This window comes from Mobula hypostoma, chromosome 21 (assembly GCF_963921235.1).
Source record: "Mobula hypostoma chromosome 21, sMobHyp1.1, whole genome shotgun sequence".
Classification (NCBI taxonomy): Eukaryota; Metazoa; Chordata; class Chondrichthyes; order Myliobatiformes; family Myliobatidae; genus Mobula; species Mobula hypostoma.
In genome coordinates, this window is record NC_086117.1 from 3938551 (window position 1) to 3951799 (window position 13249).

A 13249-nucleotide genomic window follows, 5' to 3' on the forward strand; every position below is an offset into this window, starting at 1 on the left:
AGAGAAGGGAGACGTTGTCCCGCGGCCCCACCAGTCACTCTCGATTACACGGTTAGAATAAACAGACCCCCCTAAACCCCTGCCGCGGACTGCCCCCAGCATCTGACACAACAGGCCAGTCCTACACCAGCCACTCTCTCCGGACTGCCCCCAGCATCTGACACAACAGGCCAGTCCTACACCAGCGAGTCCCTCCACTTCCTTGCTCCCGGCAACTTTACCTCCAGGCGGAAGAGTTGGAAGGAAGAATTTTTTTTAACCAAAAGTCCGGTAAGCATTTAGTCTTTGGGAGAAGCGCGCAGACGACGAACAGTTCGCCGACGTCGAGATCTGAGACTTCAGCCTGACTTGTGTTTGTGTGTGTAAGTCTCTCTCTCTCGCTCTGTCTGTCTCTCTCTCTCTCTGTCTGTCTCTCCCACATTCTCCGTCTCTCTCTCTGTCTCTCTCTGTCTGTCTCTCTCCCACTCTATCTCTCTCTGTCTCTCTCTCTCCCATTCTCTCTGAGTTTCTGTCTCTCTCTCTGTCTGCCTCTCCCACACTCTCCGTCTGTCTCTCTTCCCCCCTCTGCCTCTCTCTCTCTGTCTGTCTCTCTCTTCCCCCTCTCTCTCTCTCTCTCTCTCTGTCTGTCTCTGTCTCTGAGTGTCTGTCTGTCTGTCTCTCTCTCCTCTCTCTCTCCCTCTATCCGCCAAATGATTGCAGAACTCTGTGTTTGATGTTCAGACCCTCTGAGTGTACCCCCTCGTTCCTGTCCGCCTTCCTCGCTGTACTCTGACCGAACACGGCTGCCAAAACCAGCAAACTGGATTTCTGAACCGCCTAGGCGGACGCCGAAGATTCACCGGACCTTCCCTCGGTGTTGCGGAACCACAGCTCCCCAGACTCGGCGCTCCCATGTTCTGGAAAAGCGAGAGCCTGGTACTTCTGCCAGAGGGGAACAAGGTCCTAGCCGAAGGTTTCCTGGCCGAAAAGGTAACAAAAAAAAAAGTTTCCGTTGTACTGAAGTGAGCTGGTGGGGAGAGGGGATCGAGAAATCTCCTTCTGTAATCGGCACAAGAACGAGTTTTCTGAAACTTTCTGTCGACAGCCCTGTTAAACCCGACCGTGAAAGCAAGTTCGTTGCAATTAACGTAGAGATTGTTCTGTGCAGATTTCTTTTTACATTTAAAAAAGCCCAATCTCTCTCCAACTACACAAATTATTACCAGGGAGAAAATATTTCCTGATGTAAGGTAAAAGGGGAGTGATCGGCCGGACACTGAAATCTGGATCTTCGAAGGTAGAATATAAGAATCGGGAGCAAATGGAGTTCAGCACCGCGCTTGGTGTGCGCACATTTCAAATTAGTTGCTTAAAGTGCAATTATGCCCGTAACCATTTCGGTTTGGGGTGGAATATATTCAACCCAGCCTGTAATGTTTTAAAAGACCTCTGGAAACGAGATGATGATGCAATGCTAAGATGCAGAACCGAGCGCCAAAAAAGGGCCGACACAGCGGACTTGCAGCCACCAAGCCTCAATAGAAACCAATAATCGAAGGCTGCTCTGTGTTCATTTAACTCGGCACTATAGATCCAGAAATTACTACCTTCCTCCTCGGCATTAGCTAAAAAAAGGAGCAATTGCAATTGCAAATCTCGATCAAACGTTTTTAAAAAAAAGAGCTTGCAAAAGATGCCTACTTCACGCCTCATCTCCTAGTCATTCGTTCGAAAAAATATTAGATTTTTAATTACTACCATTTAGGAAATCAGATTTCCAAAGCCGCGTTGCCCGGATGCCATGTTGATTGACAGCTGTAATTGACATACTTATCTTCCGGATTTCATCCAGGTTCTAATTGTCGGTAGTTTATTTCCCTGGCTAAGATTGATCAGAAAGTGAGCGATTACTTCAAGAGCTCAGGGTGAAGTGGATAAGGGATCGAATCAAAATTAAAATTGCCTCATTAAATGCAGTATTGTTGCCTGGATGTAAATGCCCACTAGAAAAAATATTATTTATTCTTTTAGCCGCATATATAAACGTTTAGACCTCCTTTAAAGACCTTTATGAAACGGCGGTAGTAAGCGGTGCATTTCATGTTTCTGGTTTGCAATCTCTCTCGAAGGTAATGTCACAGGACAGAGAACATCTACAAGCCGCGTCTCGCTGCGTGGAAAGCAGCGTTTCCCGCACCGTGGTAAGTGAAATCTTCCCAACGAATGTGACTCTCCCGAACTTGTTTCGTCCGCCCGGCGTTTGTCTTATCTGATTCCGGATCTGAGATTTAATTCCCCCCTCACCCCACCTCCCTGGTGTGACTCGAATATTTACCCAGTTTTACATAACATCTGAACGCTGTTACAAACAGGGAACAATATATTTTTACTGTATCGTATATTGCGTGCAGCTTTTATATATATATATATTTTAAAAATCAGTCTTAATCTTTTCTTGAAACTGACCATTGTGTAATGATTTCTGACAGGCTGACTGCATAACGGCTCAGTACTATATTTGAAACTATTTGATTTTAAATCCTTTAGGGCGCGTTATATTGTACAGAGTCGTTAGCGCTTTAAGCGCTTCGGACGTTTCTCCCTATAACACAAGAGTTTTAATATATTTGTATTTTTAAACGATACCAATCAAACCCCGTTCTTCAGATATAAATCAGCCCGGCTGACAAGATGAAGTGTTTTGTTTCTTGTTGGCTAAACGCATAATATTTAGACCCTTTTCAACAAGCCGTGTCAAAGAATGCGTTTCCCTTCGATTCCCGAGTGCAAGTCAAAAGTGGGAGGCGGTGGCTGGGCCGACTAATCTAGTTTAAAATCGACCACCGATCGGGGCAGATTATCCGTGCAGCGTGTAGCTGGGGTTCCAGTTCATCCTTAGAAACCCTGAACCCCGCGTGTTTTTGTGGCTGTTTAAAGAAACACACACAAGTTCTAAACAGGTGGGAATAGGTAACCGACTCCAAGGCTGGGGGATACAATTTATTAATAATCCTTCGAACCCCCCCCCACACTCGACTCAATAACAGTAATTTTCAAGCGATTTCCGAGGTTTAACACAATCAAGGATCGAACACCAATACTTTTTGACAGATGCCTTTCAAATGCTAGGGCTTAGACACACTCAGACATATTTTTCAAAAGCAGCGCTTGTTTAGAGCGATGTACATCTGTGTAACGTGAACTGGATAAATATATCTTTAACTGAAAGACGACAACTGTATTTACCCAGAAGATCCTATCTATCGAGGTGAAAATTATATGATTTTATTTTAATACAAGCCGATCTTGTATTTTAATCCTATGGATCTGGCAATCAATGGGAATATATACCACCGACTGTAACGTGGGAAAGCCTAACAGCATCGTGTTTGAATGTAGGGATGAAATTCAATATTTAAATTTAAAACTGGACACGGGAAATGTTGTTTTGCAAGTTCTACGATACTTTTAAGAATGATACAGTTGTATTCACTTTTCACGTCTCTACCCCCCACCCTCAGTCTCATTCGGATAGCGACACGCTGGGAACGAACATGGAGAAAGATGAGATTCGATCTTCCCCCAGTCCCCCGTCTACCCCCTCGATTTCATCCCCGCCTTCCTCGTCGTACTCCATCATCTCCGCCGACAAGAACATCTGCGCCAGCTGTGGTTTAGAGATCTTAGATAAATATCTGCTGAAGGTGAGTGTTTTGAGGAGGAGGTCAGCAGTGTTTGCACTGACAAGCAAAACGCTTCGACATGCCGCAGTTACAATCGCGCACGAAGCAGTTAACAGTCAGAGCCCAAAGCTTCAGTTAAAACGGAGAAGGCGGTCATGGACGCGAGGAGGAGAGGACAGCGTGAAATGGAAAAAAAGTACAGTCGGTGTTTCGGGCCGAGACCCTTGACAGGACATTCGTCGATTGTACTTTTTTCTATAGATGCTGCCTGACCTGCTGAGTTCCTCCAGCATTTTGTGCGTGTTGCTCTGGATTTCCAGCATCTGCAAAATTTCTCTTGTTTGCAATGTCCATATGCTTCCATTTTCCTCACATTAATGTGTCTATCTGAACGTCTCTTAAAAGTCTCTAATGTACCTGCCTTTCTCAACACCCCAGGCTGCACATTCCAGACATCTTCCACTCTGTGTAAAAGTAAAGTTGTCCCTGACATCTCCTTTGAAATTACCCCTCTTACCTTAAATACATGCCCTCTGGTATTAGACATTTCAACCTTGGGGGGAAAGATGCTGTCTGACTACTGTATCTATGCCTCTTATAATCTTATAAACCTCCATCATATCTCCGCTCAGTCTCTACCGAGTCTCTCCACCCTCACGTTGAAGTACATGCCCTCTAGTCCAGGCAACATCCCGGCGAACCGCTATTGTTTCCGTCTATTCTCATTTAAAATTTTATGCTGTTTATGTACACGAAAAGTTAACTCTTAATTTTTATAAAACAGCGTTTCGGCAACCGGTAGATTTTCAGACTCTCTGGACCCCCGCTTGTGATCTTTTGTTTTTGGTTGATACCGGGGTATTGATAACGTTCCCAAATTTTCGGATGGATAATGTAAAGAACGCTCCGCATACCGAGATAAAATGTCTTCCGACAAGGCCGAGACTTGAGCTGTCACTGAATGTGCCTTCGCTGCCGGACCTAAAAATGTCTCGTTGGCAACGTCCCAAACTCCCTAATGTTGATTTAAGAGGCGTTATGCATGCTGGGTAGATAAAGGTCTATGGAAAGTGAATCACGCTGGTTTAGTCGAGGACTAGGGAACGACCACTCCACAAACAGACCAACGATTTCGAAACTGTTGTTTTCTAACCCCCGGCTGAGCGTTAACCAGCCGACAGGCATACTGACTGAACAGCGCAAAGTCTTATTTTATTAAACGACTATATTTTTATATAGATCATCCGTGAGGAGTGCGTAGTTAACAGGGCACCCGGTCAGTTCAGTGGCTGTAAACCCATAATTTCACCCGTTTATATTTCTGGGGAAGGACACCGATTTCTGACGCTCTGAACCTTCGCGTTATCCCTTTATATTTTATAGATTAATCCTATTTACGAAAAAGAAACAAATCTTGTGTTGGCAGTTGGAGTAGTTTGCAGTTGTTTCTAAGTTACCACTGCCGAGTTTTGCCCAATGGAAGGGTGAGATGTGTGGAGACGTTACGACAATAATTAAAATCAATTCCCTGTGTAAAAAAAAATCAGCTGTGGTGAAAGCAACTTTTATCATCGCCTGCCTTTCCTTTCCGCGAAATCGCGAGGATTCATATATTACCTTGCTAAAATACATTATGAAAATATGATCGTTTTTGAACGTAATTCAGAAAGAACCATCAGACAGCAGGCAATCGAGGTATATTGTGCACGTTGAACCAAATGCCAGCGTCAAAATAAACTGGTTTAAACAACGAATTTAAATATTATTCTTTTTAATTAAACTTTCAATTTTTGCTTTTCTAGCTTAAGCCGACTGTAATATTTTGTTAAATCCAAAGGGGAGCATGTTAGCACCTCTAAATATATATTACAATAAATTGTAATAAATTAGTCTAATATGAAGTACATTGTAAATGAAAAACGCACAAGTAAGCCTAATTATAACAATCTATGTTTTTATAATGATAGAAAATATATCTGGAAAGTGTGTCTGAAGTATTGGCAGAAAGTGTTACAATTGGTGATAAATACTTGTTAGTTCCTTAGGAATCGAATTTTACACTCTGTGCGTTCCGACAATAGCACGGTAGGGTCGCAGATTATAATCTCATAGATAACATTGAATAAATTGTATAGTTCCTCATGAATGAGCTGAATTTGAGTTTGTGCGCTGTTGGATGTGTTTAGCCGAGGTGACTGCGTGATGTGATCAGTGACAGTTGATGGATGTCCCGCATTTAATTTGCAGGTGAATAATTTGATATGGCATGTTCGCTGCCTTGCTTGTTCCGTCTGCAGGACTTCCCTGCGCAGGCACGCCAGCTGTTACATTAAAAACAAAGAAATCTTTTGCAAAGTGGATTATTTCAGGTAAGCATTTACAACTTGCTGCAAATGTGCATCGTTTATGATCCCGTTTGGTAAAGAGATTTGTTAAACTGCATTAATTTAAATGTATAATATCTACTTGTCTATCTGTCTATTTTTCTATCCATCGATCTATAACTGCCTCTCTCTATGATGTATGTATTTATCTATCTACCTGTATTTAATACTGTATATATTATATACAGTATAGAGCGAAAAGGAAACGCAGAGCTTTACATATATATAGTTAACTTTATAGTACTCCAATATAAAACTTGGCGAGGGATTCTCAAAGGATGAAGCATAAGTATTAACATTAACTAGTATAAATTACATCAACTAGTTATGCTAATGTAGCGAAACTGATATCATAAAGCATAACTAACGAGGCAAAATATAATTAACAATAACAACAAAAATACAATATTAAAATATTCCACTAGAGGACGAGGACATTTCTTTAGTTGATTAATCATGCAAAAGAAACGCCATTTCAAGGTGAAAGACGTGTTAAGCCTCTAAGTGTGCAGGGCTGATGTTGGGTGAACCGGAGCTTTAGCGGAATCTTAATCTCTGTACAAGACGAGTGTGTGTGTGTGTGTGTGTGTGTGTGTGTGTGTGAGAGAGAGAGAGAGAGAGTTTGAAACGACTCTGCTGTCACCAGGACCAATTATCTCCTGTCTCCCGGCCGCCAATCCCACTCCTCATTGAGCCCTGCAGGCGCTTTGAAAGTTGAGGGAAAGTTTTAACAGTCTGTTTACCAAATCACAAACCCTCCCCGAGCCCCGTCCGCAGCTGGCGTAACCTCCAGAGTGTAGAATTGCTGAGTAAACCCCTCAACTGCCCATGCACTTCCCATTTCAGTTTCCGTCATCCGCCTATATATCTCTCGTCCCATTATCTTTCACCCATCTGTTTGATAAAAATTCTAGGAGAATAATCAGACCCTGGAGAATGTGGATAGTACGGAGCGTAATGAGCGGCGGGTTTTGTGCGCTCTCTCGGTGTGTTTACCACGCTGAAACATCTTACACTGGCTCTATTTTCGCAACGGGGGGTTGTGACCCTGCCCGCACACTGCAACCAAATTGTCCATTTAATGTTCCATCTGTGGAATGGATTCGGTGTGGATCGGGCCGGGGCGCGCTCTGTCCCGAATTACTGAAGATATTTGTGCAGTCGCTTGGTCTCTCGCCTCATTAAGCCATTGAAGTTGAATGGTGAAATAGCAACGTCTAACCCTGTGGAAAGCATCCCTTGAAAAAACGAATTGCGATTGTGAAATTTCCGCAGGGTTCCTATAACATTTAGTGGACACAGAAGTGGGTTATATACATAAAGATACCGGGAAAGGGCTATTAACATCTTGAGGGATCCCACCCACTCTGCTCATGGACTGTTTGTCCCACTCTCATCAGGGAGGAGGCTACATGGCATCCACGCCAGGACCACCGGACTCAAAAACTGTTATTTCCCCCAAGCAGTAAGGCTGATCAACACCTCCACCCACTAACACATCCCACCACTCTATTATTTCCCATCAGTCACTTTATAGTACAGCCTAGCGTCACTTTATGGACATTCAATCAATCTCTGTATGTAAGCTCTCATATATATTGATATTTATTGTGTGTTATTATTGTGTTCTTTTTCTTATTGTCTGTGTTTTGTTGGTGCTGCATCGTATCTGAGTAACAATAATTTCTCCTTTACACTTGTGTCCTGGGAATGACAGTGAATATCCCTGAATATTGAATCTTGAAAGGTTGATGTTAGTTTGAAGGTCGGAGGTGCTTGGTATTCTGTAGCAGATCACCAAAAAGTTGGACATCACTGTTAATGTCACTTTCAGAGGTGAACTGGAGCGATTTCGCTTTGAGGGGAGTGAGTGCGCACATTGGAGAAATGGCGGCAAGTTTTATGTTGAACTGATGCTGTGCTTGTGGGAACGATTGTTAAAATGTGCCACTTCAAACGTGTCATTAGGAAACCAGGACTTGTCTGGAAAAAAACCAATGGGATTGTTTGGGTCTGGATTTTCAGAATCTGAATCAGGCTTAATATTACTGCCGTATGTGGTGAAATGTGTTGTATGTGAGAGCAGTACAATGTAACACATAATAATAAAACTATATTACAATAATAAGTATGTATATAAAATTAAATAAGTGGTATAAAAAGAGAGCCAAAAAGAGAAAAAATAGTAAGGTCATGGGATCAGTGTCCTTTCAGGAATCTGACGGCAGAGGGGAAGAAGTTGTTTCTAAAACAAAGTGTGTCTTCAGGACCCCTTGATGGTAGCAATGAGAAGAGGGAAGGTCCTTTGTGATGGGTCCTTAATAATGGATCCCTCCGTTTTGAGGCATCGCCTGTTGAAGGTGTTCTGGATGCTGGGGAGACTGGTGCTCAAGATGGGGCTGGCTGAGTCTGCAACTTTCCGCAGCTTTTTCCGATCCTGTGCGGTGGCCTCTCCATAGCAGACGGTGATGCAACCGGTTGTTATTGGATACAAGCCCCACCATATCGGCTCTCCGAGACACGCCGTTACCCGCCGTATGTTCTAACAAAGCAGACATTTCTCACCATTAATATATTAACCGGACCAATCCCCGCAGCAAGCTCCCTATTTAATGTTCAGCTATTTGAAAAAAAACTCGCAGCTTTTTTCCCATTCTGACTTCGTGTTCTGTCAAATGAACAATATTTTTAGATTTGAGCAAACATGTTTTACAAATATATCACGGCACATGACACGTGTTGTGACAGCCTGTTAGGTTAATTTCCCTTCAAATATCAAACAGAGTCGGACTGTCATACCCATCAGGGTTCAAACGGCGTGAAGTAAAATAGTTACCTAATCGATGTCACTTTTCTACTTCCTGTGCCTGCCTTACAACTGAATTCATTTTATTTAATTTGTTAAACTGAACTGCGTAAATTCACACATAGACTACTATACGAGTACGACCCACCGCGCAGATTTTATTTTTAAGCCGATAAAGGACTTTGGTAAATCTGAAAGACTATTGTATATTTATCCCTCATTTAACGAACTGCGTTCGAATTAAGCAATTTTTATTTAAACAACTTCATGAAAAGATAATCCAAACGCAGACCTTTCTAGGCAATCAGACACAACTGGGTCAAGAACGAGAGAATGGTGGTCCCGTTAACATTGTTGAGGTAGATTGGTTAGGGTAGGCCCTGTGCATCAACAGTCTGTAAATACTGTTTACGGTGGATTCCGGTTAAATTGGGACATGTCGGGATTGGTTTTTGTTCTTTAAGAGTTGTTCCGAATAAACGGCTGCCCCGATTAACAGATGGACCAATTAACCGGAATCCACTGCATTTTAAAGTTGGCAGATTCCCAACTAGCAATACTATTGCACTGAACATGATTTTTTTTTTTTTGCATTTTATCCGGCGAGGGGTTTTGGGGAAAGAATTGAGGGAGGACGTGGTTTATCCGGTGAAGGAATTATGAGGAAGTAACCGCGGGACGAGGCGATTTATCCGGCGAGGGGATTTGGGGAATGAACGGCGGGACGAGGTGATTTTAAGAAATTAATGCCACCCTAGGAGGTGCTGACATTTGACATTTTGACCATCCAGGCCGCGTTTCCAGGAAACTTTAAACCTGGGAATAATTGAAGTCAGTGTAATAAATTACCGGGAGAGCCGCTAATTATGCGGCACATTTAACATCTGGGCGCGTAAGCAGCGATGTCTGAAGCAACTCTGTCGTGGAGAAATACGGATACTGTCCGTGTGTAACCGCGTTAATTTGAACGGTGTATTGATTTTACACAGATTATTGCGAGTCAGGGAACCGCTCAAAATCAGAATTAGGTTTAATATCACTGCCACTTGTCAAGAAATTTGTTGTTTTGTGGCAGCAGTATATTGCAATACATAATAAAATACTATAAATTGCATAAGAAATATATCAGCGCGACTGTTTATTCATTTTATAGAGGCGGCTTCTAATACAGTATATATTTAAACAATTAAACGATTGTGCAAGAAGAGAGAGAAAAAAGGAAGAGGAATAATGCTGAGGTAGTGTTCACGGGCTCATTGTCCATTCAGAAATCGGATGGCAGAGGGGAAGAAGCTGTTCCTGAATCGTTGAGTGTGTCTTCAGGCTCCTGTACCTCCTCCTTAACGGTAGCAAAGAGAAGAGGACATGCCCTGGGTGATGGGGGTCCTTATCGCCCAGGACATGCCCGAGGTGATGCGGGAGATATTAAGATTTATTTATTTTATTTAGAGATAAAGGTGGGAAAGGCCTTTTCCCGACCCAACGAGCCGCGCCGCCTGCAACCTACCTATTTAACACTAGCCTAATTACAGGACATTTACAATGGCCAATTAACCTACTAACCTCTACGTCTTCATCCGGAGGAAACCCACGCGGTCCACGGGAGAACGTACAAACTCCTTACCGACGGCACTCCGAAACGCCCCGAGCTGTAATAGCGTCACGCTAACCGCTACACTACCGTGGCGCCATTCCTGGGGGTTCCGGAGATTTGTAAAAGGGGTTCGGGTGATTTAGTAAAAGCGAACACATTATATTCTGGTTTTGTTTTCAACTAAGTAACGGGTTCGGGATTACCCTGTTACTGAGGCCAGTTCGTCGGGACTGAGTCACATCTTGGCTGAGCCAGGGGAACAGTTTTCCCGAACCAGAGGGATTGTAAAGACAATTCGTTCACCACATAAATTCCAGATTTATTCGATTAACTGAATTTAATTCGTTTGACGACGTGGCGGGATTAGAAGTTCCTTCCTGTCACTGCCCCGATGAATTATTAGACCATGAAACCATAAAACAAAGGATTAGAATTGGGCCTTTCGGCCCATCGAGTCTGCCTCGCCATTCTACCATGGCTAATTTATTATTCTTCATAACTCTATTCTCCTGCCTTTCCCTGTATCCTTTGACGCCCCGAATAATCAAGAACCCATCAACTTTTGCTTTAAATGTGCGCAATGACTTGGTTTCCACAGCCGCCTGCGGCAATGACATCGCCCTCTGGCTGAAGAGTTATTTAAGGAACATGGAGACTGCATGTGCTGGAATCTGGAACCACACACAAAACGATGGGAGGACCTCAGCTGGTCAGGCAGCATCTGCGGAAGGAAATGAACAGTGAACGTTTCGACCCGCAAGCCTGACTGTCCATCTCCCCACACACAGTTCGGCGATATATCCGCTTGCTCCCGTGTCCAATCCCTACACTAACAGGGTTTAATTCTCCGCCGCGCAGGGAAGACAGGTTCATGTTTAAACGGCGGCCGGAGGAGTTGGGAAAGGTGTTTACACAGATCGTTGTCTTTGGCTTTTTTGGTTGTTTGTCCGTCTCTGTCGCGTGCGAGTTTTCTTATTGTGTTTTCTTTCTATGTACTGTGAATGCCCGGAAGGAAATGAATCTCTGGGTAGTATATGGTGACATGGATGTGATAATAAATTTACTTTGAAGTTTGAGGTATAAAATACGGGGGAGAGGAGAGAGAGAGAATGTGCTGAAATTACAAAGTAGGTCGCCGCCGTCTCACGGCAAGAGGGCAGATAGCATCCCCCTCCCTTTCTACAAGACCTGTATATTCCACACACCCCGGCATTAAAAAATAACCACTCAGGGTGAAAGTAGACGCGGTGAAATTGTTACACTTGCAACGTGAAACAATGGGAACGATTACGAGCATCTATATTAAGGAAGCACTTGGGCTGTTTACAGTTCAAATGATGAGAACGTCTCTATTTCAGGGAATACTTCGTGGGCGGTAAGAGCGCTGTGGTCCCTCACCGCCGGTGAAAGGAACTATATATCTTACTTATAGTTTCAGTAATTATCAAAGAAAGGGGCCAATAACTGTACCACAGGAGGGGGCAGCGTCCCTGCGCCGGGTACTAACAAACCGCCACGTTGCCTATTTGAAGGAAGATTTCTGCCGCCGGCCCTACAATGCCGAGTCTGCGGAAGCTCAGGGCGATGTCAATTGAAGTACTAACCGGGAGAGCAATCAGACACAAGCGATTCAGCTTTGTGTGTGTGTAATACCGGCTGCCCCGGCCATCCGCTCTTGCTGTCCCCGCCCGTCCCTCTCCCTCTCCGGGAAGGAGACCCGCAATCAGTCTCTCGAATAAACCAGCCATGATGAAATGACGGAGCAGACTCGACGGGCTGAATGGTCTCATTCTGCTCCTATGTCTTCCCAGCCTTTTATTAATGCCATGAACCAAAGTCATTAAAAAAGGGAGTCCGTGGACCGCAGGCTGGGACCGCACCCTGTCTTATGACCCTAATCAAGCAAGATCCCACGTCTCTCCTTCCTGGCATCAACCTGCACCCTAACTAACTTTGAGCAGGGTTGTAATGGTCACCGCACTCAGCGCAGAACAGAGGACTTGGATAGTGGTCTATTATTGTCACATGCACAGTGAAAACCTCGTATTGCATCCTGCTCATACAGATCAGATCATTACACAGAGCACTGAGGTAGAACAAGGTAAAACAGTAACAGAATGCAGATAGATAACAGCTACCGAGAGTCACACATCAAAGTTGCTGGTGAACGCAGCAGGCCAGGCAGCATCTCTAGGAGGAGGTGCAGTCGACGTTTCGGACTGAGACTAAGGGTCCCGACTGAAGGGTCTCGGCCCGAAACGTCGACTGTACCTCTTCCTAGAGATGCTGCCTGGCCTGCTGCGTTCACCAGCAACTTTGATGTGTGTTGCTTGAATTTCCAGCATCTGCAGAATTCCCCGTGTTTGAGCTACCGAGAGTGCAGTGCAGTGAAAAAGATCACAATGAGGTAGATTGTGAGGTCAAGAGGCCACTGTATTGTACTAGGGAACTGTTTAAAAATCAAGGATTAACTTTATTCACCGTATACGTTTAAATGTATTGGGAATTTTATGTGGTCAGAGCACGACAAACAAAAAGAGCATCTTTCAACGATTGTAAGAATAATCACCATAAGAATAAAAAAAAAGAAATATCTAAAATTACCTTAGAGGTTGAAATACGGATATAGAATAAAATATGCATAAACACATAATACCAGCATGTATTTACAATGTAAACAACATTATACAAATGGTTTGAAGTGTTTACAGGGCGCTGAGTGACTGAGGTAATACATAGAGGGGCTAGGAAGCCAGTTCGAATGGTTGATCAGATTAACAGCCTGGAGGAAGACATTTTTAAG

The 13249-nt window shown here is 43.7% G+C and overlaps 1 protein-coding gene across 1 annotated transcript in view; it reads left to right on the plus strand.

Moving 5' to 3' along the window:
* Positions 1–240: 240 nt before the first annotated feature.
* The window catches only part of lhx6a (LIM homeobox 6a), a 72355-nt gene continuing 59346 nt past the window's right edge, over positions 241–13249 (plus strand). Inside the window, exons 1-5 of the mRNA XM_063073323.1 lie at positions 241–270; positions 721–969; positions 2109–2180; positions 3501–3683; positions 5910–6031. Coding sequence (XP_062929393.1) covers positions 892–969; positions 2109–2180; positions 3501–3683; positions 5910–6031 — 455 coding nt within the window. The 5' untranslated portion in view covers positions 241–270; positions 721–891. The remainder of the gene's footprint in view (positions 271–720; positions 970–2108; positions 2181–3500; positions 3684–5909; positions 6032–13249) is intronic.